We start from the raw sequence: 26,664 nt of genomic DNA on the forward strand, positions 1-26,664 counted from the left end.
TCTAACCAAGGTTCTATACAGTTTAACATAATGTCTCTGCTTTTTAATTCTATCCCTCTAGAAATGAACCCCAATACTTGGCTTGCTTTTATTATGGCCTTATTAACCTGTGGTGCTACTTTTAGTTATGTGAATCTGTACCCCCAGATCCCTTTGCTCCTCTACCCCAGTTAGCCCCACTCAAGCAGTATGTGGCCCCCTTATTCTTCCGACCAAAATGCACCACCACACACTTGCCTGTATTGAAATCCATTGGCCAATTACATGCCCATTGGGCAAGTTTATTAATGTCTGGTGTTTTTGTTGCAGTTGATGGGCTATTAGTTGTGTCGGGGGCAGGGTTAATGATAGGTTTGTTGGATGATTGACAGGGGCACGCCGTCCCGCCCGAGTCTGCCCGTGACGTCATCGGCGGTCCCGCCCGAGTCTGCCCGTGACGTCATTGGCGGTCCCGCCCGAGTCTGCCCGTGACGTCATTGGCGGTCCCGCCCGAGTCTGCCCGTGACGTCATTGGCCGTCCCGCCCGAGTCTGCCCGTGACGTCATTGGCGGTCCCGCCCGAGTCTGCCCGTGACGTCATTGGCCGTCCCGCCCGAGTCTGCCCGTGACGTCATTGGCCGTCCCGCCCGAGTCTGCCCGTGACGTCATTGGCCGTCCCGCCCGAGTCTGCCCGTGACGTCATTGGCGGTCCCGCCCGAGTCTGCCCGTGACGTCATTGGCGGTCCCGCCCGAGTCTGCCCGTGACGTCATTTGCGGTCCCGCCCGAGTCTGCCCGTGACGTCATTGGCGGTCCCGCCCGAGTCTGCCCGTGACGTCATTAACAGTCCCGCCCCACGCGGCAGGCGGAAGCGGAAGCGCTCGCGCTGTTTGTTGTGAGCGGGCCGAGGGCTGACTCGCTGCTCAAGATGTCGTCGAGTCTGGAGAGTATCCTTTCACCTTGACCGAGGGGCGGGCTCCGGGAAGCCTCCCACAGCGGGGCCGGGGTAGGTCTGCCAGGGCTCGGGTGGCGTTGAACTCTTTCCCCCCCCCCCCACCCCCACCGCCTGTACTCCGACTCCGGGAAGGCCGCGGGCTCGTCCCACGGTGCCAGCCCTCGTCAGCCGGGAGTAGCCCAGACCCCCCGCGGGTGGTGAGGTTGTTTAACGCGGCCCTCGCCCGAGAACTGCTGCGGCCTGGCCTGTCCCGTCCCGTCCCGCGGGCTCTGCTACCACACCCTGCCGGTGACCGAAGAGAGTCCACAGGGTCTGGGTGGGTGTGACGGCCCGTTGTGCCCCACACAGACCCCCAGCAACCCGGGCAGTAATACTGAGACTTGTGGACAGTGCTGGATCACCTGAACTGTGTGTACAGGCAGCGTGAGGGAGTTTGATCAGAAATACTTGGGCTCGGTGTTCACCTGAGTCTGACACGTTCTGTGGGAGATGCTGCATTGCTGAGTTAATCATGATCATTCATAGCTTTACTTCAAATGTGACCGTGGCATTAGGTGACCAGCTCTCAAACTTTTACTGGTGGCTCTGCAAATCAACCAATGGGTGGTCAACAAGAGTGTCCCTGGGGACGATACTTTGATTCAAGTTTATTTACAATATGTGTATTTCTATATGTACGTATGTAGTAACACTCTGTTCCTGGTAACCAATATCTTTAAAGCACTTCCAGCATTGTAGTGATTTTGTAACCCTGTCACTTCTCTCATAATATTAATCCATAATGAAAATATGATTAGTGAAAATTGAATATACAAGCAATGGGGAACCTTACAAAAATTGGATTTGTATTTTGTGAAAAATCATGTTTGGATCTGTTAAAGTGCTAACATACTGTTTCAGATTGTATCTGTAAACTGCCAATCATTGCTCTGTATATAGCATCTTGCATTTGTTTTTACTGTCTGATCCCACCATTATCTGACTATATGATTAAAAAAATCTGTTACATGTTCAGTAGTATTGTTCTAATTAACTTAAAATAGCTGCCATTTGTTTAGTTCACAATGCTGATTTGATCAAATAAAGACAGTTCTTACATTAAGAAATGCTACCACTACTGACCAGGAGCCACCAATCCATATAAAGCGAAGCAAATACCCTCATTTCATTGTGCCATTAACCAGCAGCTATCAAAACACCATTTGATGGAATCACTCAAAATTAAATTTTTTTTGAAGTCATTTCAGTGGCTGTGTTGATTTCTGACCACATTAATATATATTTCTAACACTTAGAAGAAATGCAGTAAAAAAGCACATAATTTTTCTTTTAAAAAATGACCATTTGGAACTTGCTGCACCAACTTCTCCCCACTCAGGTTTGTTCCTAATCAGGACCTAGATTTCAAGTTTGGCTTTCTTTCTGGAGCTGGCAGTTTTTACCTTTATCTTCCTTTCCAGCTTCCCTGGCTCTGTATGGGCAGTTAGTGCTTCTCACTGCCACCTTATGTGTGCATAGCTTGTCCTCTGATGTTTTCATGACATCTCACTCCTACATTCTGCTTGTAAATTTATAATGCTTTTAGTAATCTGCTGAACCAAAACACTGAATGTCTGGACTGTTTCAGGGTATTGTCATCCAGATGTGCTTGAAGAAATGTGCATAATTAAACAGTTTTTGGTTTATCTGCATCATCAAAAAGATTCACTTTAAAAAGTGATGTTTGTATTTATGATGCCTATCTTTACAGATGTGCCATAGGTTCACTGATCTTGTTACCTGATCATTCCGTTTACATCTGCACACATTTACAGTTGAAATGGTCAGCTACCGTTTGCCAAATATGTTCACCGAACCATACTGTGTGTAAAACATTCCATTCAGATTTCAAATATTCCACATTTATTGACATTCTTGTAGCAACAAAACAGTGCTGCCAATGTAGACAAATGAGGTATTATGTATTGTAATGTGAAATAATCAAACTTTCGTATATGCATGTTTGTTGTATGCAACTTGCAGGAAGAGAGTGACACTTTAATTTTGAGCAGCACTGGGAAATTTACTCGTTCTATCCCTAAAATGCATGTTAACTCTGAAGCCTTGGAACTGTTGGTTATCAAACTTGTAGTGATTGCATCACAGTTGTTAATCATGCTTTTGAGAGCATTGTGCTTTAACAAGAGTGGACTGGTTATTGGTGTTTGCTGTGATGCCTGCAGCAATGAAATTAGAATTACATTGTCCTACAAACTCTGCAGTGTACATTCTTAAAATACACATTGGTGTCTGGGAATGATTTTAGCAGTAGTCTCTTTGGGAATCATGTGACTTGTTAAGGATTTCCCAAGCCTCACCCTTATGGTTTCTGATGTCATCTGAATAGTTCAGTAAGATTATTTCCTGGTACACACTCCCAGATATCCATCAATCTTTCCTTTGTCAGTACCTAAGTTGAATGTATTGAGAGTGGAAACTGAATGTTTCATCTGCCAATTGTTTGTTCATCCAAATATTATCGCTTGGCTAGAAAACATGTCTATCTAGATTCTTACTCTACTGATTCAATTTGACAGGTTCAAAAAGTTCAAACGAATGAACAGTAATTTCCTGCATCCCTGACCTGCTTGCATTATCCAGGGAGGTGCACCTCAATTAGAATCTTACAAGGATGTCCCAGTGTCCTGAAGTGGTTAACCGGTCCTTTTAACTCTTTCAAGCTAAGCTGGTGCATCATCTTCGTCTTTTAATAACTTTCTTATGTTGGTTAAAGACATGATCAGGTTCAGCTGTGATAGCTCCTGACGAGCTCTGGCAAGAATGAGGAACTGAAAAAAATTCGTATTAATAAAAAAAAAACAGTACTAGAGAAATTAATGGGACTGAAAGTCGATAAATCCTAAGGACTTAATGATCTACATCCCAGGGTTTTGAAAGAGGTGGCTATAGAGATAGTGGATGTGTTGGTTGTCATCTTCCAAAATTCCATAGATTCTGGAATAGTTCCTGCAGATTGGAGAGTGGCAAATGTAATCCCACTATTTAAAAGAGGGAGAGAGAAAACGGGGAACTACAGACCTGTTAGCCTGACAACAGTAGTAGGGAAAATGCTAGAATCTATTATAAAGGATGTGATAACAGGACATTTAGAAAAGAATAGGATTTGGCAGAGTCAACATGGATTTATGAAAGTGAAATCATGTTTGACAAACCTATTGGAGTTCTTTGAGGATGTAACGAGTAGAATAGATAAGGGGAGGCCAGTGGATGTGGTGTATTTGAATTTTCAGAAGGCTTTCGATAAGGTCCCATAAGGAGGTTGGTGAACAAAGTTAGAGCACATGGAATTGGGGGTATTATACTGGCATGGATTGAAAAATTGTTTTGTCTTTTAACCAGAGAGAAGGAATAAACGGGTCTTTTTCAGATTGGCGGACTGTGACGAGTGCGGTACCACAGGGATCGGTGCTTGGGCCCCAGCTATTCACAATCTATATCAATGATTTGGATGAGGGGACCAAATGTAATATTTCCAAGTTTGCTGATGAGACAAAACCAGGTGGGAATGTGATTTGTGAGGAGGATGCAAAGAGGCTTCAAGGGGATATAGACAGGCTAAGTGAATGGGCAAGAACATGGCAGATGGAATATAATGTGGAAAAATGTGAAGTTATCCACTCTGGTAGGAAAAACAGAAATGCAGAGTATTTTTTAAATGGTAAGAGATTGGGAAATGTTGATGTTCGAAGGGACACCTGGGTGTCCTTGTACATGAGTCACTGAAAGCTAATATGCAGATGCAGTAAGCAATTAGGAAGGCAAATAGTATGTTGGCCTTTATTACAAGAGGATTTGAGTACAGGAGAAAAGATGTCTTACTGCAATTAAATAGGGCCTTGGTGAGACCGCATGGAGTATTGTGTATAATTTTGGTCGTCTTACCTAAGAAAGGATATACTTGCCATAGAGGGAATGCAACAAAGGTTCACCAGACTGATTCCTGGGATGGCAGGGTTGTCACGTGAGGCGAGATTGAGTAGACTAGGCCTGTATTCTCTAGAATTTAGAAGAATGAGAGGTGATCTTATTGAAACATACAAAATTCTTACAGGGCTCAACAGGTTAGATGCAGGGAGGATGTTTCCCCTGGCTGGGGGGTCTAGAACCAGGGGTCATGGTCTCAGAATAAGGGGGAGGCCATTTAGGACTGAGATGAGGAGAAATTTCTTCACTCAGAGGGTGGTGAATCTTTGGAATTCTCTACCCCAGAGGGCTGTGGAGGCTCAGTCATTGAGTACATTCATAACAGAGAGCGATAGATTTCTAGATATTAAAGGCATCAAGGGATATGGAGATAGTGCAGGAAAATGGCGTTGAGGTAGAAGATCACCCATGATCTTGGATGGCAGAGCAGGCTCGAGGGGCCGGATGGCCTACTCCTGCTCCTATTTCTTATGTTCTCCTGTGAAGTTGAATGCCATTGCAATACCCTCTATGCTGATACATGAAGAATCGCCATGTGGGTGTGAAACCGTAAACCACCCCCCCCCCCCAGCTTAAGTCAGCATCTGAGTGGGCAGAGGGAGGAGAGAAAAGGGAAAGAAATCATATAAGAAAATACAATGAAAGAGAAAAGCTATGGAGGAAGATGTTTTTTAAAAAGCTGAATTTAAAAAAAACGATCAGGTGGCTTTTTAAAAAAAAAACTACACTAGTAATGCAGAGAAAATGAATCTTTGATCATTCATCTATAAGGAAATAAGTTTGCTTAAGGTTTGTGATTCTTTGATTTTTAGTGTCCCAATGATGGCTGTAGGTCCGGGGCTAGACCTTCTAACACTTGTCAAAACACCAGAAAGCGCGTTACATCATGAGTTCTGCTGAAAAAATAGAACAGCTTAACTTATCCTTGAAGCACCATCCTCTAACAGAAATGTTGTTGATTGTTGGAAAGTTCCATGTTCACTGTGTAGTAAATAGAAACCAGCTTTTACAGCTAAATCTATCCAGAGAGGAAAATAAATACTCTAGACATCCTGTGGTAGAAAATGTGTTGCCCTCTATTAACGTGACATTCTAAAGATATTATGAAATGTGAAAACATTCAATTTTCAGATTTTATTAGTCACAGTGTTTACAAGTTGTAAAAAGGGATGTGCTGGAATGTAACATTTTAGCTATGGTTGTGTCTTGTATATTCTTTGCTCCACCAGTAAATCTGACCTTGCATTGATGCTAATGGCTATAGTGATCTGAATGAAGCCCTGAATACTTGGGTGATGAGAAGCAATTGAGATATTTGCTGAAAGTGTTGCTAATGATTGTAGTACTGTTAGCAAGATTGGTAAAAGCAAAACACTGAGTTTCTGTATCGACGCCTCTTGGTTTCTGAAGGTCACGACATCAAGTTGTTCCCCATTTTTCTTTCCTTCACTCCTGAAGGCTCCCCTGAAGGCATTATGTCATGATGGGGTACAGTTCCACAGGTGCTGCACCACTTCCCCCCCCCCCCCCCCCCCCACAACTTCAGTGCCAAGAGTGGGATGTTCATTGTTTGATGCGACCCATTGGTATACACTTCGCAGCTGATATTTTTTGTAATGTAAAAGAATGGTGTGCATTATTTAAAAAAATTTCAAGACATGAAACATTGTTTTCTATTGCACTTGGTCCTGTTGCCTTCCAGCATGACGGGCAGGATAATGGGTTATACAATTGATACTACACATGGCTGTTTGACCGGAGTGGGCTGGAACATTGCAACTGCAACTTGCTCAGACCACCCATCTGCAAAATAGTAGAAATGCTACCCCACTGTATTCTAAAAATGAAAGAATCAGTGTGTTATTCTTATGCCAACAAATTAAGCCATTCAGTGCCTTTGTTAGTTTAACACATCCTTAATATCTACAGTAAGAAAATAGTCTGGTTGAAATTTTTTTATACCTGTTTAGTCTGGTTAAAAGCCTATGTATTATATAGAATATTTACTTTCGGAATGCAACTGTTACTGCTTTTAACTTGGGGTTTCTTATGACATTGAATAGATAAGGAAATCACCTTGAATCTCTTAACCTATCTAAGCTACAATAAATATTAAATCAGGATTTTTTTCCCCCCATTACTATTCTTCAGCTATTGCGTGCCGTGTAGGACAGCAGTGACCACTTTGGACAATACATCCTTAACATTTCTTTCAGAAAACTTGTTTAACCTTAAGTTTGCTGCAAAGGATCTTGCCAGAAGTGCGAAGAAATGTGATAAAGAAGAAAAAACAGAGAAGGCCAAAATCAAAAAGGTATTTAATTATCAGTGTTTTTGTACAGCCGGCAGGTGAGAGAGATTGCATGGTACTGAGCTGGTCAGTTTGCAGCTAGCAAACATTGGTGTGAAACACCATGCACGCCTAGTACTTTTGTTTTGCTCTTTTCCTTTTAGCCCTCATTCACATCTTCCTCAGACAAATTTTACTTTAAAAAGAGACATCTGTTACACGTTACCTCCTGGCTTTCTTCTCCAAAGGTTATCTTTTCAGCCAATCAAATGTGAACATCCAACAAGTCACATCAGACCACCTCTATCACCAAAAATGTGTGAAATTAGGAAAGGGTTGCTCCCCACTATGTCAACCATGGAACATGATCACACCCAGACATGACAATCAGCACAATAAGGCAGGTGTTTAAAATCTCAAACCAATGCTAATGATCTGCAATTGTCAGTTTTCTGTATATTGGAACATCTTGTAAGTCACTTACAAAAACTGCAAACTGCTGTTCATTGTTTCAGATGGGTTTCTGTTGGGAAATCTAATTTTTGTGAATTTACATCTTTTTCACTGAAAATATTCTTGTCATCATCAATCTATCTACCTCTAGTTCATTGAGTGATACTTTGTGGCAAATTCATTGGCTGCCATTGGCGACCAATAGAAATAACAATTGTGCTGTAATCTATGACATCAACAAATAGCTTCAAAGTGACGTCGTTTTTCAGTTACAAGTTCCCAAATCTACAGCAAGGCCAGAAGCCATTTTATTTATGGAATGCTTCTTAAAAGATTTCTTTCTTGCCCAACATGGAGAGAGTGCAAATATTTCATTGGATTGTAAAATTTTGTAACTGCTCTTTTAAGAACAAGATGGTTTACTTTTATTTAACTTATTTAGGTGTGTTATTAGTGATGAGTCAGGTTTAATTGAAGAGCAGCATCACCAACGATGTCAATGCCAGTCTTGTAAAAATGAGCAAATATGCCAAAGTACTCCGAACCAGTATTTTCCTCATTTTCTCTAAGGGACATGATGAATACAAGTTTTGTCACAATTCAAATGATAACATTTTGTAGGTGTAGCATTGCAAACCGATGATGTGGCTGCCATAACACTAATTCGCCGTGATAGTTTTTGCAATTGAGTAGAATCTACTTCATGCTACTGTTCAATGTTTACTTTTAATAAATCTGATCCATAGTTTATAGCTTAAACTGAATGATCTGATAGAATGCTTATTCTACAGCTAGACTCGGAGAATACGAGGGAGCCGGTACCAATTCCAGAAGGCAATTACATTAAAGGTTTCTGTTCAACCTTTGGGCAATGCTACATTACCAGATACTGTGTATAAAGTCATACTTTAGCTTGCAGGAGTGGTTTTTGGCAAAGTGAAGACTAAAAACACGGCAAGTAATTATGGAATTTGTGAAGACTGCAAATTCCCGTTGTTTACATGCCCGATGTATGGCATTCTGTAGGACACAAACAACTTTAGATGTTCCATGCCATGGTGTATCATGTGTTTTTGTTTTTTTGAATGTGGGAGAGAAATATCTACAGCTGCCTGAGTTTCATTGGAAGTCTTGGGTTGGATCTGGGTGATAGATTTTCTAAAACTGCATTGAGCAACTGTCTTGTGCAAAAAAAAAATGAACACAAACATGCAGGGCACCAGTTAAACATAGTGCCCGTTTAGTTTACGTCTTTTTTTCTGAATCATATCAAGGTCATGACATTGAGTAATAAATTTTACAGTCTTAACTGTTCTAAATGTTAAACCCTGTGGGTAAATTCAGAGGGGTGGTCACATTTTACACTTGTATGAAAATCCATCCATGGCAACTGCAAACTTTGAAATGTTCCATAGAGAAAAATAATTTAACAGGCTTTTGTTAGGCGAGAATTAAGCGCACAAATGTAAGGCATGCAGTGAATTCCTTTACCTTCAACGGATTTTTGAAGAAATAGTCAAGGAAAACTTCTTACTTGTTAATTTTTGGCATAACATTCAGGCATTCTCTGATGAGATTTCTGTCAAGTAGATTGACACAATTTTATAGGATAAACTAATTTGTAATCCCTCCAAGGTAAACTACAGATGGCAGTGTTATTTACCAAGATCGTTAACTTGATGATATTAATATAGTTATGATGAAATGTCTGTGCAAATTGAACCCAATTGGATTTGGTAACGATGTATTTTTGTAGTTAATTTATTATATTGCTTGTGGATCATTTGAGGTACTGTTCCAGTGTTGCAACTGATGAATCGACGGCAAGTAGAAGTTGTACGGAAGTTGAGAATTGTGTTCAGCATCCAATATAAGTGGTCAAATCAAGAGTAGCAAGTGTAATGGAAAAAAAGTTGATCAGTGTGATGCAAACATGATAGCATTAAGTTTTGTAGACAGGAAATGTACACAGATGTAAGATTTTTAATATAAATTTGACACTTGACATCAAATTAACTACTTTTAAAACTGACAATGCAGTTTTTGCAAGTCATTCATTTGCATTGCGTAAGGGGAATGATATGCACAGATTTTGATCGGAGAGGCTTGTAAATGTAATTGCACTGCAGTAAAAACAAAACAGGCTTGGGTGGGGGATTGAAAGGAAAGACTGATGCAGATTTAATGTGAAATAAATACACCGGTTGTATTTACGACAGTTACTTTTAACAACAAAGCTTAACTTATGTATTTTGAAATGTCTGCTTTGTCACGTTTTATACGATTATTTACAGGCAATTCAGAAAGGTAATACGGAAGTAGCAAGAATACATGCAGAAAATGCTATCCGGCAAAAGAACCAGTCTATCAACTTTCTGCGAATGAGTGCTAGAGTGGATGCTGTAGCAGCGCGTGTTCAGAGTGCAGTTACAATGGGCAAGGTAATGTATCCTTCTAATATCTACACATCCAGATAGCATACTTGGATGTGAGCCAATAGAAAAATATTTGAAATGTCATATTTGACTTGGCATGTGTTCAGTTCTTGAATATCGTGGTTGGGTGTGAGGCTGTCCGGTGACAGTCTTGTATCTGTGCTTAATGGATGTCTACTGAGAAGTGGCCCCATAATGGTTTTGTATCGTGAACAAGCCTGTTACCTGCTGCCTCCAAAATTCATGCCCATCTTTTATGCAGTTCCCTGTTTGAATCGCTCCATTCAGGTATCCACCACTGCCACAGCACTGAAATGGCCCTAACCAAAGTCAGAAATGACATCCTCTGTGACTGTGACCATGGTGCATCTCTGCAGCCTCTGACATGTTCGACCACACCATTCTCCTCCAAAGACTCTCTACCATTGTGCAGCTAAGTGGGATTGCCCTCACTTGATCCACTCTTACCTGTCAAATTGTAGCCAGAGCATCTGCAACAATGGCTTCTCTTCACGCTCCTGCATCACTACACACGGAATCCTCCAAAGATCTATCCTTGCCACCTCCTCTTCCTCATCTACATGTTGCCTTTTGGCGATGTCACTGCAAACTTGGGGTCAGGTTCCATATGTATGCTGATGATACCCAACTCTACCTCTCCAACCCCTCTCTCGACCCTTCAGCTGCCTCCGTGTTGTCGGTCTGCTTGTCCGACATCCTGTCTTGGATGAGCTGCAGTTCAATATTGGGAAGAATGCAGCCATTATCTTCCGCTGCCACTACAAGCTTCGTTTCCTTGGCACTGATTTGGTCCCTCTCCCTAGCCAGTGTCTAAGGCTGAACCAAATGTTTTATAACCTCAGCATCCAATTCAACCCCAAGACAAGCTTCTAACCCCATATCCTCTCCATCGCAAAGACCCTCCATCTTCGTAACATTGTCTGCCTGAGCCCCTCATCCATGCCTTTGTCACCTCCAAACTTGACTCTTGCAATGCTCTCCTGGTTGGCCTCTCATCCTCCACCCTCCGTGCACCTTTGGCAGCCATGCCTTCAGCCACCTAGGCCCCACGCTCTGGAATTCTCTCCCTAACCCCCTCCGCCTCTCCATCTACTTCTCCTCCTTTAACACCCTCTTTAAAAGCGATCTCTTTCACTAAGCTTTTAGGCACCTTTCCTAATATCTCTTCCTTTAGCTCAGCATTCATTTTTTATTACGTCTCCATGAAGCACCTTGGGAAGTTTTCTGCATTAGACAATATATAAATGTAAGTTGTTCATGTGAGCCTTATAATTTATCTAATGCATGTGGTCAGAACAGCAGGTGGTGTATGCTAATTATTTTTCATATGTGGAAATCAGAATTTGTTCCAAGTATGAGTCATAACCTGACCCTAACTATCATCAGGAGTTCAAACAGTTTAAGATATATTGTGCAGTAGTTTTTTTATTTGTTCATGGGATGTGGGCGTCGCTGGCAAGGCCAGCATTTATTGCCCATCCCTAATTGCTTTTGAGAAGGTGGTGGTGAGCCGCCTTCTTGAACCGCTGCCGTCCGTGTGGTGAAGGTTCTCCCACAGTGCTGTCAGGAAGGGAGTTCCAGGATTATGACCCAGTGACGATGAAGGAACGGCGATATATTTCCAAGTCGGGATGGTGTGTGACTTGGAGGGGAACGTGCAGATGGTTGTTCCCATGTGCCTGCTGCCCTTGTCCTTCTAGGTGGTAGAGATCGCGGGTTTGGGAGGTGCTGTCGAAGAAGCCTTGGCGAATTGCTGCAGTGCATCCTGTGGATGGTACACACTGCAGCCGGTGGTGAAGGGAGTGAATGTTTAGGGTGCCAATCAAGCAAGCTGCTTTGTCCTGGATGATGTCGAGCATCTTGAGTGTTGTTGCAGCTGCACTCATCCAGGCAAGTGGAGAGTATTCCGTCACACTCCTGACTTGTGCTTTGTAGATGGTGGGAAGGCTTTGGGGAGTCAGGAGGTGAGTCACTCGCCGCAGAATACCCAGCCTCTGACCTGCTCTTGCAGCCACAGTATTTATGTTTCTGGTCAATGGTGACCCCCAGGATGTTGATGGTGGGGGATTCGCTAATGGTAATGCCGGTGAATGTCAAGGGGAGACAGTTAGACTTTCTCTTGTTGGAGATGGTCGTTGCCTGGCACATGTCTGGTGCGAATGGCACTTGTCTGGTGCGAATGATACTTGCCACTTATCAGCCCAAGCCTGTATCTTGTCCAGGTCTTGCTGCACGTGGGCTCGGACTGCTTCATTATCTGAGGGGTTGCGGATGGAACGGAACACTGCAATCATCAGCGAACGTCCCCATTTCTAACCTTATGATGGAGGGAAGGTCATTGATGAAGCAGCTGAAAATGGTTGGGCCTAGGACACTGCCCTGAGGAACTCCTGCAGCAATGCCCTGGGGCTGAGATGATTGGCCTCCAACAACCACTACCATCTTCCTTTGTGCTAGGTTGCTAGGTATGACACCAGCCACTGGAGAGTTTTCCCCCTGATTCCCATTGACTTCAATTTTACTAGGGCTCCTTGGTGCCACACTCGGTCAAATGCTGCCTTGATGTCAAGGGCAGTCACTCTCACCTCACCTCTGGAATTCAGCTCTTTTGTCCATGTTTGGACCAAGGCTGTAATGAGGTCCAGAGCCGAGAGATCCTGGCGGAACCCAAACTGAGCATCGGTGAGCAGGTTGTTGGTGAGTAAGTGCCGCTCGATAGCACTGTCAACGACACTTTCCATCACTTTGCTGATGATTGAGAGTAGACTGATGGGGCGGTAATTGGCCGGATTGGATTTGTCCTGTTTTTTGTGGGCAGGACATACCTTGGCAATTTTCCACATTGTTGGGTAGATTCCAGTGTTATAGCTGTACTGGAACAGTTTGGCTAGAGGCACGGCTAGTTCTGAAGCACAAGTCTTCAGCACTACAGCCGGGATGTTGTCGGGGGCCCATTGCCTTTATTGTATCCAGTGCACTCAGCCGTTTCTTGATATCACGTGGAGTGAATCAAATTGACTGAAGACTGGCTTCTGTGATGGTGGGGATATCAGGAGGAGGCCGAGATGGATCATCTACTCGGCACTTCTGGCTGAAGATGGTTGCAAATGCTTCAGCCTTTTGCACTCACGTGCTGGACTTTGCCATCATTGGGGATGGGAATGTTTACAGAGCCTTCTCCTCCTGTTAGTTGTTCAATTGTCCACCACCATTCGCGACTGGATGTGGCAGGACTGCAGAGCTTTGATCTGATCTGTTGGTTGTGGAATGCTTAGCTCTGTCTATAGCATGTTGCTTCTGCTGATTAGCATGCATGTAGTCCTGTGTTGTAGCTTCACCAGGTTGGCACCTCATTTTTAGGTACACCTGGTGCTGCTCCTGGCATGCTCTTCTACACTCCTCATTGAACCAGTGTTGATCCCCTGGCTTGTTGGTAATGGTAGCGAGGAATATGCCGGGTCATGAGGTTACAGATTGTAGTGGAATACAATTCTGCTGCTGCTGATGGCCCACAGCACCTCATGGATGCCTCGTTTTGAGCTGCTAGATCTATTCTGAATCTATCCCATTTAGCTCAGTGGTAGTGCCACACACACGTTGGATGGTGTCCTCAGTCCGAAGACGGGACTTCGTCTTCACGAGGACTTGTGCGGTGGTCGCTCCTACCAATACTGTCATGGACAGATGCATCTGCGACAGGTAGATTGGTGAGGACGAGGTCAAGTAGATTTTTCTCTCGTGTTGGTTCGCTCACCACCTGCCATAGGCCCAGTCTGGTAGCTATGTCCTTCAGGAAGGACATCACTGTCTGCCAGATAGAGCCAACTTCCCCATTATGATTGCCCCTAACACACTGGAGCATTAACTGTGCAAAACAAAACATCTTGCTGGAGCCACACAACAAATTATTGCAAAAATGACTCAAAGATTTAGAACATGAGCAAAATAGAAGCCAACTAACCCCAGTAAAATCAAGATTGTTATCGATACCCACACATTCCCTCATTTGACCAAACTTCAAATAATTTTGTCATAAGTGGTGTTGGTACATAATATTGCAAGGTGTGCAATAACAAAAAGCTATTATGTCAAACTAAAATGCCACTGATAATGCAAGTTTCTTCAACTTGTAACTGCATGACAAGAGCTATGCCCTTGCATTGTGTGTTCATACAAAGGATACTATATATGGGGCTGTTGAGTAGCAGCTTTATTGCACAGATTGATTATGACTGAATTATTTTCTGCGTTTAGCCAAATTGACACTTTTTTTGTTTTAGGTAACCAAATCAATGGCCGGAGTTGTCAAATCCATGGACAGCACCTTGAAAAGCATGAACCTGGAAAAGGTACCACTTAACCTAGACTACTTTAGTTCAGTAACCTATTGTTTTATCCTTTCCAGACATCATCGCTGTGTGTCTCAAAGTAGTACAACTTTCAGTTATTTATTTAAATAACATTGCATTCAAACCGAAATGGATTTACAACTGTTAACTGTTTTTTTTGTGTATAATTTTCATACCGCGATGTAATATTGTGGAGTTCCTTCGACCAATGAGACGGTAGAGTCCATTGTCCCTTCATTCAATCAGATCCTGGAACTGGGAGCTCATTAGATCCCAGAATCATTCTTTGTCTTATTTGATTGGTTCAGTCACATTCTACCAAAAGAAAATTTCTGTGTTACATCAGCCATGATAGTTGCTCACCTATCCCATAATATGCCCTAAAAATGAAATTTATAACTCAGGCTATGCTTTTTAGGTGTTTCTTAAGTCGTGGTTTTGATCCAATTTGCCTGCAAATAGCGCCAATATAATTTGAGTGAATGTCCAAATTTGATTCTGCAGACTTGGAAGTAGAACACGCTCAATATAATCCAGCCATTAATAAAACCTTTCACCCAGACAAAACTGCACTAGCTCTATTATGAATGAACCTGTCAAATATTCTCATTCCTTCTCTGGTTTATTGATATCTGGCCCTTATACCTCTCAAGTGACTGGCACTCATAAATCGAATAACAGATTGTGATAGATGCAGAGGATTCAGAATGTCGAGGCCTTCTTTCCAGAGGGTACAAAATAAAACATTATTCACGTTGCCTTCTTGAAGCCAATGCGGTCATTTTAAATGCTCTTGTATGATCAGACAGATTTCTTATACAAAAGGGGCGAGATGCATCAAAAGCCACCTTGTAATGCCAGTTTCTTGTGTGGAGATATCAGAGTTGCATGTAAAAATTAATTACCAGACCCACTAGAATGTAGAAAAATATCAGTTATCCAGTTATTGATACACTGTCCAAGTGAATAGGGAGAGTCAATAGGGGAAAGGAACTGCATTATTTGAAAGGTAAATGAGAATTGGCTTTGGGGATAGGGATATTGTGCCATTGCTATTCCATTACTATCCAAGGGAGCATGAATCTGATGGAATAGCAATTCATGACTCGGAGACTGATCCAGTATGATAGGCTGTTTAAACATTTGAGCCCAGTGCAAAGTTGCATACTATTATATGTGAAGGGTGATAGAGATTAGTTGAATTGCTTGAATATGACTCTGGAAATGTACAATGGGAGTACTTGAAATCAGTATAGAGGACAGAGAAGGATATTTTTGTAAAAGACTGACTACCTAGGAAAGGTAAGAGAAGCAAGGGACCATCCAGCCCTGTCCTGTGAAAGCCTGTATGGAATGGAAGGATAATTACCTTTGTGGGAGAGCTGCAGGTCCATCTGAATGGGAATAAGTTTTAATAAGGATAGGAAGCCTAAAATATAATCTTGTAACCTTATTCTAATAATTGTTTTTAAAATGCAAGTTTTTTTTGTTGTATCCTGACAGAGCACAGCACCAGCTGTAATGCAAGTGAAGGTATACCAGGCAGTTGAAAATTGCAGCACATCTGAACATAATGACCAGCAGCTGCTCTTCCATGTGTATTCTAGTTAGCCCTGTTAGCTGCTAGGAACAAACCAAAGGGAAGAGAAACCATGCCAATGTCATCCACTGAGGATCTAAACTGGAGAGGAAGGAGGCAGTAGATATGAAGCAAGCAAGGAATTATAATATGTGCAAGAGGACAGGTCTATGGCAGAAATTTAATACAGTTGAGAGGTGCCATAAAGATGATACAATTTGAAAAATTATTTTTTCCCCAAATCTTGCATTTTATTGAATCATAGTGCAGTTGTTATCTCCACATCATTACAGACATGCTTGCATATGGATGAGGATCCTCACTTTGAATCAGCATAAGCCTCTAGTAAAAGGAATAGCAGAACAAAAAATAGTAATACATTTATTTCTGTGCCACCCTGTGTCGTAAAGAGTTATGGAAATAAGGAAATGGGTGTACGGAGATCTTTTCTGCAGTAATTTGTGTATATACCTTCCTGAGTGCCTTTAAATTGCTTCAGTGGAGGTCCAGACAATCATATTGCAATGTTATAAACTCTTACAGATTTCTGCTCTAATGGATAAATTTGAGCACCAATTTGAGACATTAGATGTGCAGACCCAGCAGATGGAGGACACTATGAGCAACACCACAACATTAACCACACCACAGGTAAGGAATCGATATAATTCGCATTTTAATGATGGAGTGGTCCAAGTAACATCGTAGGTGTGATATGATACAGATAATGGATGTCTTCCTTTTGAGGATCTATTGGTAATACAAAAATGAATTATAGAAAATGTTCTCATTTAATACTACAATAATATTGAAGAAAGCTCAACTTGTGGCCTATATCCTTCCTGTTATGTTTGATTATTCTAGTTTGCAAAGTAGAACGGAAAGTTCTATTTGTGAACTGTGCACAAAGTATCAGATGTGGAGCAACCTGCCTGGCATTCTGTTTGTAGCATTTCTGTAAAAAAAAATGTGGTTGCAGCCAGTTGGCTAAATGAGAGCGCGTTTAGGTAGTATTGGCTCCATTGGAGCCTTGGCATTGTCAAAAGTCCTTTAATGTGATTGTGTCTTTTCAGTCTGCTATTAATGACTTGTTGCCATTATCACCAGTGGTAATTCTGTTTTTCACCTGATAGCACAGTTATTGGCAAAATGGAGACTATCTTGCTGGTGATGGCTTTCACAAGTATGGCATATCTGCCATTTTTGATTTCCTGTGGAAAGGTCTTGCCCTAGAACATGCTGAGTGACTGGAATGAATGCATGCCCTATATATTCTAAAGTGCAGAGTGTGGGTAGATGGCAAGTGATTCATGCCCGTGTGTCTTTTAGACTCCTTAGGAGACTTCCTGCTCTACTGGGCAGTGAATATATAATTTACCCTAACAGTATATGGCTCTAAGAATATAGCTTGGAAACAGGTGAAAAACCTAGCCATTGATTAGTGGAAAATTTTGGCACAGTACTGCATGTACAATGAAGGAGAACCAATCTCAACCCAGTCAACCCCAAAAAAAGTCCTGGGGACTGGTGCTGAAGTTGAGGGGTTTCCCACAGACTAGTCAGGCAACAATCTGACATCTTACTTACAATCATATCTATCAGCCAACATTTCAGACTTTTTCATCACTATCCTTGGGTATGTCCTGTCCCATCAGTAAGATAGACCCACCAGAGGTAGGGGCACAGTGATGTATAACTGGCAGGGAGTGGCCTGGGGAGTCCTCAACATTGATTCTGGACCACATGAAGTCTTGAGGCTTCAGGTGAAACAATGTCATACTTATAAGCACTTACTGCCTCCACCCCCCCCCCCCCCCCCCCCCAAACTAATTAATCAGTACTCCATGTTGAACATCACTTGAGGGAAGCATATATATTCACTGCCCAGTAGAGCAGGAAGTCTCCTAAGGAGTCTAAAAGACACACGGGCATGAATCACTTGCCATCAACCCACACTCTGCACTTTAGAATATATAGGGCATGCATTCATTCCAGTCACTCAGCATGTTCTAGGGCAAGACCTTTCCACAGGAAATCAAAAATGGCAGATATGCCATACTTGTTCAGGTTCAGGAACTTCAATGTCCACCACCAAGAATGACTCCGTAGCAGTACTACCACTGACTGAACTAAAGGACACAGCTGCCAGGCTGGGTCTGTGACAGATTGAGGGAACCAATGTGAGATTGTAACCTTTCACAGACACATCTGTCCCTAATAGCATTGGCAGAAGAGACCACTGCACAATCCCGGTGAAGTCTTCACCATTATGATATCCTCCATTGTGTAATGTGGTATTCCTGACGTAAAGACAAATCTAGCAGTGCAAAACTGGGCATACATGAGGTGCTGTGGGCCATCAGCAGCAGCAGAGTTGTATATCACCACAATCTGTAATTTTATTACCCAGCATATCCCTCACTTCTTGGTCGCCGTCAAACAGGAGATCAACTCTGGATCAGTGTGGAATGTAGAACGATATGCCAGAAGCAACACTAGACATGGTTTGGAATGAGGTGCAAACCTGGTAAAGCTACCACAGAGGGCTAGCTGCATGCTAAATGCCAAAAGCAACCGGCTATAGACAAAGCTAAGCAATCCCATGACCAATAGATCAGAACAAAGCTATGTAGCTGTATTGCATTTAATTGAGAATGATGGTGGACAACCTGGCAACTAAAAGGCATCAAAAGATATGGGGATAGTGCAGGAAAATGGCGTTGAGGTAGAAGATCAGCCTTGATCTTGTTGAATGGAGGAGCAGGCTTGAGGGGCCAGATGGCCTAATCCTGCGAATATTGGCCGCCTTGTTTGCTTACAAAACAATAGTGGTTTCGCTTCAAAAGTAATTCACGAAGTATTTTGAGATGTCCGGAGGATAGACTGTGCACTGTATAAATGCAAGTTCTGTTTTAGTAGTGTACACTCAAGTTTATATTTCATTTTTTTTTCTTCCAGCACCAAGTGGATTCACTGTTGCATGAAATGGCCGATGAAGCTGGGTTAGTATGGATGGAGATTTTCTTAGCAGTAGAGCTTTTGATGGTGCAGAGCTCTTATTCAATTACTGCCTTCTCACAGTGTGACTGTGACTTAGACTTTGAACTGATGATCCATCTGTTCTCGAACCCTCTGTCAGCGCACTCACCTGAGTCAAAAGATTATGGGTTCAAGCTCCATTCCAGAGACTTGAGCGCATAATCTAGGCTGACGCTTCAGTGCTGTTCTGAGGAAGGTGCCGTCTTTCAGATGAGACATCAAATCGAGGTAATGTCTGCCTTTCCTGATGGATGTCATGATAGTATTCAAAGGAGTTCTCCTGATGACGTGGGTAGCATTTATTCTTCCACCAACACCACTAAACAATTTATCTGGTTATTTAACTCATTACTGTTTGTGGTACTTCATTGGCTGTTGAAGCGCTCTGGGACGTCCCAAGGACATGAAGGGAGCTAAAGAAATTCAAGTTTGTTTTAATTTTTCAAAATATGTTTTCCGCAATGAATGTCCTGTGCAAGATAATTACAGATGAGATAGGCCATTCGGCCATCTTAATTCAGCCATCCAGAAAGATCCTAATGTTCCCCTTGTTTCAGCTTCCAGTTTTTTTAGAAAGATTCCAGGATTTCTGCCTCCACTACTCTTCCTGGAAGTCTGTTCCATACACTGATCACACACTTTGTGAAGAAGATTTTCCTAATATCATTCCTAAATTTATCTTTTACTAGTTTAAACCCATGTCCCCTTATTCTACTCTCGTAATTTAAAGTAATATTCCTCGATTTACCTACTCCACACCCTTAACTATCGTGTATACCTCCAAAAGATCACCACTCAAAGCACCTTTCCCCAGGCTGAAACACCCAAGTTTTTTCAGTCTTCCTCATAACTTGACTTTTGATGCCAGGGATCAGCCTGGTGGCTCTTCTCTGCGCTGCGTCCAGCGCATGAATGTCTCCGTTATATCACGGCGCCCAGAACTGGCAGTAGTACTCGCGGTGTGGTCGGACCTGAGCAGTACAGCTTAATAGAGAGGAACATCAACATTTTTATCCACAACTAATTTTGCCAAATCATTGTATAATGTTTTGTATGACATGATCTGCCAGCTTCTTCAGAATATTTTTTATCTGGCATAAGATAGTTTTCTGATTTTTCACGAAGTGGGTAGTTTTAGTGTAACGGCAGTGTCATTCCATTTAATTAGAATTGGTACTTTAGAATGTTTATCACTGAATCACTGAGTTCTAACCTTATCTATTGTACATAAAATGATGTTTTGATAATTATTGCAAACTACAGTGCAGATACTTGCATTTATTTCTGGTACCATTTGAGAAAATGGCATATACATGTCATTTCTGCACCCCGTTAGTAGGAAATATCTTTCCCGCTTGACAAGTTTAATTTTGATTAAGCGCAACATTATTAAAACAGATGCTGATCTCGGTTTTGATTTATATATATTCTCATTATTGAACTTGGTGTCTTTCACTTTAATGCAAATTCTGCTCCTCAGCAAGTGTAGTAAAGAGCTGAAGCCTTTCTTGGTTTGGCACCTGGAATTATAAAATGTGTGATGACAGGTGTGTCCTGCTAACACCACAGCTAACCCAGTGGAAGTAGACTTGTATTTTTAATCTGGTATACATTCTTTTGACCTTCTATCAATCATTGGGAATTGTACAAAGAACCCCCAGTGATTTGTGGTCAAGTTTTATTACCTTTTCTGTTTCAGTACAAAGTTCCTGTAACCCCATTACTGTTTAAAGGCTAAAGCGTTTTTCCAGCGAATATGGTCACAGCATGCTAGTTGTTGGTACCTGAACTGCGTGACGCTGAGACGCGACAGGTCTAGTGTAGATGGCTCCTGCCTACTGGGGTAATGTTGCAAGATCAGTGCAATATGGCATTTTCCTGCTTATGATTAATTCTCTGGATTTTGTGTCCGGGCAGGGAAATCAATCACTGCTAGCTGGGCTGACGTGTAGTAATAAAATATAGAAGCACTTGCCCTGTCCAGACACAGCTAGTGGCTGCTTTAGTGAAATTCTGGCATAATAGCAGATTTATTGTCATTGTCTCATAAGTAGACTTCATCCCTGTAATTGAAATTCATATAAAAGCACTTCAAGTTAGTGCAGTATTCAGATGTGTTATTAAGGTGGCTTGTCATAATGGATATCCCCTTGAGTAGTCTTTTTAAAAAAAAAATTCTGGGTTCATGTAGGAACTGGAAACGTATTTCAAGTGTTAATATTTGGACAAGCTACATCATGACACTGTTAATAAATGAATCTTCAGGCCTCTTCATGGCTGGGGTCTAATGCACATCATTTCACTGCCGAAGCAAATTACAGCTTGAAAGTGGCATTTTTTTGCTGCTAACTGAAGGAAAGAGCTGATTACTGAATTTGTTTAATTTACTCTTTTTAAAAAAAATATTACGTCAGACATTTACTAAAACCATTTTGTTCTTTCAGTTATACTCTTCATAATTCCAATTGACAAAACAGTTTGTTATAAAATGATTGAGACCTTCACCTCCTGCATTACATGACTACATCACATGCTGAACACAGTCACCAAGTCAGTAACTTAGCATTGAAGTGAAATGTTGCAGTTCAACCTAGCTTTAAAAGAGCGCCATCTCCTGTATTAGTCGCCGTATGACATGCCCTGTAAGTACTGCAAACCACAAGAGTTTATTGCTCAGGCAATGCATTTCACATACGTGTGCACACCTGTGATATGCAATGGGATTTCGGGTACAGTAATAGCTTGAGTGTGCCAATTTGTACTTTTTTAAAAAAAAATTAGCCTGGAGTTGTGCACATTTATCAAATTTACAGAATAGTCTGTTTTTAGGGAATCAACTCATTGAGTTACATTCAGTCCTTGTTTTTGTGCCATAGTGTTGAAGAGAAACCTGTCTGGAAACACTACAGTGACGAACCCCATCTGATAATTATACTGAGTTCAAAAGTGTTAGTCACTTCCAACGAGGTTCTAAAATTCCAAACTAGAGCTAAGTTTCTTTTAAAGCTTAGTGCAAACTTCCAATGGTGTAGTCACTGTTCTAGTAAAGATGATGAGCAATGTCTAATATAGGGTGTTATTTTTTCTAGACTTGATTTGAACCTGCAGCTTCCTGAAGGCCAGATGGGATCAGTTGGCACCAGTGTGGCATCAGCAGAACAGGTAAAATCTGTTAAGTTTACAACTTCCCATTTTAGAAAGCATTACTGCAACAAAATTATTTTTGTGTATTTAACTATATACCTGATTTCATTATAAGGTGCCCTATTTAGAACTAAATAATTATTGACTATAGCACTTTCTTTATTTGGAATAATGTTTTTTAAACTGCTCCGTCATTTTACTAGATCACTTATTGATCTGCAAAATGCATGGGTGTTGAATTCACCTCAGACTGATATCATCTCTGCTGGAAACCAGATGATGCAATCGATTTGCAAGCTGACCTTTTGCCTCTGGAGCTTGGATTCAGTGCAGCCCCGACTGTTCAGTTGAAAATCTTTGGTCTGCTGCCTATGAGTCCCATGTAAAACATTTTTAGGCAGTCTCAATACAATTGCTGGTAGGATAAGGCCACTTCACAAGTCAGCAGAGACTAGCTGTCTCTCAAACGCCGCAATGATAGTTTATAGAGGGAGTGGATGCAAAGCATACTGGTGCAAGAAGGGTGCTCTTCTGAGGCTGTGGTTAAGACGTATTGATGGTGCAGCACAGATGGAGATTAAGGGGTTGAGTTTCCATTTGTTTATGATTATTTCAGCGCAATCCAGATGTAATCGGTCGATCCAGCGCAAAAGATCGGGGAATTTTAAACGTGAGTGAGTTACGCCCAAAACCACTTACCCTCGTATTTTCTGCAATCTTTTGCACTGATGTAAGATTCAATCCGCCTGGATCAGGCCCTGCCCACAAAACAGACCACGGTCCCAGGTCAATTGCACTGGTTTGGGAGGGCTCTTCAAATTGCGCTCGTTTTCTTAGGCGCACAGGCACTAGTAGGCACGGTTTAAAAGTATTTACATATCAAAAAATATTTAATTTACTAAGAAACTGACCAGTATACACCAATGAAACTAGTAAATGGCTCAGTATAGTTTTTAAGTCATTTTCAGTGATTTAGAATCAGGTTACTCACAGGTGGAAGCACAAGACACTCTTATTAAAATGCTTATTTTTTGTGATAAACCCATTTTCAGCTGTATTAAAACCGCACCAGGTTATCACTCTTAAATACATCAATAAATCATTTTTAATGCAAAATAGGAAAAAAAAAAGAAACGTTCTATTACGCTGCCCAATTGCGATGGTTCGTGGAAGTTTGTGATTATGCAAATATATTTTAGCGGAACCTTAAACTATAACCTAACCAGCACAATTTCCCAATTGCACCCAAAGCGGAATCTCTACCCTGAAGTCTGCGTCTAGTTTATGGTATACCTGACCTGGGAGAGAGTGCTTCTTGCCAGCATTGCTGCTCATTCATAAGTCATTGAAAGTTACAATGCCCGTTGAATACTTCCACTTCCACACACAGTGGCCTTCACTGTGTTGCTGAGATGAGTAGTACCATAAGGATTATGGCCTCGAATTCATTATGTAGATTCTGTGGTGCTGTAAGCCAGGAGAACATTTGTGCAAGGGGAGCATCGAATGAGGAGAGCAGATCCTTTGCACATTTCCTACGGGGCTTCAGGTCTGTGGTTTGCTGCATTTTGTGCACTGAGTGCTTGTGCCCATTTTGTGCTTCAGCCTCATTAAACGCGGAAATGAACACCTTGCACAATTCTACATGATTTGCCCAAGGTTTGCTCTTTTTCCTTTCACATCCATTTGAAATTGGAGCAAGGGAAGCTCCATGGGTGAAGGAGCTTTGAAATTGCTGTGGGATTTGTATTTTGTTTGCAGTACCTTTTATTGGACATTTTTGATCATTCTAAAATTTGAGATATTTGATGTGAATTTTTCTTAACTCAAAAGTTTTTTTTTAATTGCCTCAGTAAATACATTATTTCATAGTTGATATGGTACAAGATGAAAGGCATGCGAGGGAGATCGGATACCAAACCGTACCTGCAGACCTTAGCATACCTACCTGCCAGTGACCAAGTACAACTACCTCAGCTTGCTGTGGATCAGCAGGGATCCAGTTAGAGCTTCGCCATCTGCAGAATGGAAACCCGCAGCCGTGTTGCATTGCACGGAAAGCATTGCTAGTGGTTGATGAGGTCACCACTGTCCTCAACTGTTAGACCTATGGCTCAGCCTCAGTTAGAATTGCAATATCATTCACTCGGCATAGCCAGCACTGCAAATTCCTTTCCTACTGAATAGCATGATGTGGCTTCTTAATGTCACTGCACTGCTGTATTTCCCAAATTACATAGCTGTCATATTGGCCAACCTGAAGCCCATACTAGGTGTCAATAAATGACCATGTGTGTGTTCAAATCATTTGGTGTGTGTGGGGCCAGGCTTTTGATTGTGTGCCCTGCTGGAGCATGAGAAGCATTGAAAGAGCTATAGGGCTGTGTGAGGGCTTGGCATAGGTGAATGGTACATGCCAGGCAGGTTGACAGGCAACATTTTGTGGCATGAAGTCTTGGGCCATTCACCTGGTACATGGTACAGTTGGATAGTCTTACTTTGCCAGGTTTTTTAAAATGTCCCATCTTCTGCCACATAAATCCCTGACTCCTGTAAATAAGCCTAGCCATCACCTTCTGCCAGTTATGGTGAGCTCCTGTTTTAGGGGCGTACCATATGGCAAACCCACCTCATGCATGTCCACTTTGCCAGCCATCAGATAAGAGGTTGGGTGCTGTGCCACTTGCCCATAGCAGTGGATTTGCCTTTTCCTGACTTTTGGCCGCTACTTCTCACCCTGGTCCCCCATGTTGCTTTTCAAAAGGCTGACAAATGTTTTAAAACTATTTTCAGCCTTTCTAAAAGTTGGAAGAGTGTTTTTGCACCCCCCCCCCCCACAAAATTGTGCCCACTTACCTTTCAGTGGTTTTCCCTTTAAACTTGGCATCAGATTTTGTTCCTGCTCTCCCTCCCCCTCTACATAACCAGTTCCCTCCAGCTGGGCCACTGTGTGCAACGAGTGTAGGGGAAAATGAGAATTCCCAGACTCACTAGTAAGAAAGTAATCCCAGATATTGTGCCTGTGCAATCCAAGCAATATTTTAAAAGGTTATTATTAGCCATACCTGTAGTAGATGGCTTTTGTTTTCAAGAGCCACTAGGTGGTGTGTCAGAGTGGGAAATGCCAAGATGCTGCCCATTTCAACACTATTGAAATGCAAATCCTAGGGATCAATCAGATTGAGTTTATGAAATTGTCATTAAGTACCTTTGCCCTCTTGAGAATCAAAGTAGCATAAGACAAAATAGAGGAAACTGATTTTGGTATCATAAGAATGTAAGAAATAGGAGCAGGATTAGGCCATACAGTCCCTCGAGCCTACTCTGCCATTCAATAAGATCATGGCTGATCTTCTACCTCAACTCCACTTTCCCGCTAAACTGTCGTGATCCCAGGCAAATTGTCATTTTTAAAATTAATTCTCAGGACATGGGCCTCTGGATTACTGGTCCAGTAACATCACAACCATGCTACCGTACTCTTCAACCCATTGAGAGTTTAAATGTATCATGGACTGAAATGTTTCCATAAATTACTTTTTTTTAAACACAGTTAGCCACTGAATTAATTCAGTTCCATTGCTTTATACAGGATGATCTTTCTCAAAGACTTTCAAGGCTCCGAGATCAAGTGTAAAGATAAGAAGAAAATTATTGGCCTTACTATTCTAGGAATAATTTCCTAGTTTGATAGATATATCTCCGTATGGAAAAGAATACCTGTGTAGTGTTGCATAGTTTATTGAGATTTTCTTTGTAGTACAGTTCCTGGTACACTGTCACCAACCTTGTCAGTGGGTAGAAGTAAATCTATAAGATGGTTAATACATTAAGTCATTCACATAGCTTCCTTCATTATCTTTTGTACAGTGCATTTCCCAGTATAATCTGGGAATCCAATTTATTTTGAAAAAAAATTCAGGTGCACTTTTCTATCTGGAAAAAAAACTGTCCATGATCTGTGCTGAGGTGGTTTTCCCTCTAAAATGTATTATAATTTTGCTAATAAAAATTGTATCTTAAAAATTCAGATCGCATCATGAACAAAACAGAAATTTGGATTAAAAGATGATTGAAAATATGTTTTGTACTATGGTATGTTTACCCAATTTTCACCACACCGTGGGAGGTCTTGTTTTTAAATCTGCTTTTAATTTAACTTATGGACAGCAGTTGCTGTAGTTGCCAGAATGTTCTCTGACTATATTGTAAAAAATTGAATCTATTTAAGGAGTCTGAACAAAACTGTTCATTTTTGAGAGATGTAACATGAATGGGGAGGGATATAAAATGAGCACTATTGTACTAAATCTCCTGATGGTCACACACTGATTGCAGGGCTTGTGTGTCTGTATGGGATTTTCATGTCGGTTTGATTTTTATTTTGGGTTTCTTCCGTTGTACTCTGACCCCACAATTAAAGGTTCTTTGAGCCAAAA

At 41.7% G+C, this 26,664-nt stretch overlaps 1 protein-coding gene across 1 annotated transcript; it reads left to right on the top strand.

Moving 5' to 3' along the window:
• The first annotated feature begins 815 nt into the window (after positions 1-815).
• On the top strand, positions 816-26,664 carry chmp1b (charged multivesicular body protein 1B). The gene is made up of 8 exons (XM_067996846.1): positions 816-923; positions 7,132-7,229; positions 9,953-10,099; positions 14,395-14,463; positions 16,586-16,693; positions 19,001-19,044; positions 22,171-22,243; positions 25,818-26,664. The coding sequence occupies exons 1-8, from the start codon at positions 905-907 to the stop codon at positions 25,860-25,862; spliced, it is 603 nt and encodes a 200-aa protein (XP_067852947.1). The 5' UTR covers positions 816-904; the 3' UTR covers positions 25,863-26,664.

The sequence above is a fragment of the Heptranchias perlo genome, chromosome 15 (genome assembly GCF_035084215.1).
Source record: "Heptranchias perlo isolate sHepPer1 chromosome 15, sHepPer1.hap1, whole genome shotgun sequence".
Lineage (NCBI taxonomy): Eukaryota > Metazoa > Chordata > Chondrichthyes > Hexanchiformes > Hexanchidae > Heptranchias > Heptranchias perlo.

Coding starts and splice junctions, on each gene's coding strand:
- chmp1b (XM_067996846.1), top strand. Junction 10,100..14,394: donor GTGCAGTTACAATGGGCAAG/GTAATGTATCCT, acceptor TTTTTGTTTTAG/GTAACCAAATCAATGGCCGG. Junction 14,464..16,585: donor AAAGCATGAACCTGGAAAAG/GTACCACTTAAC, acceptor AAACTCTTACAG/ATTTCTGCTCTAATGGATAA.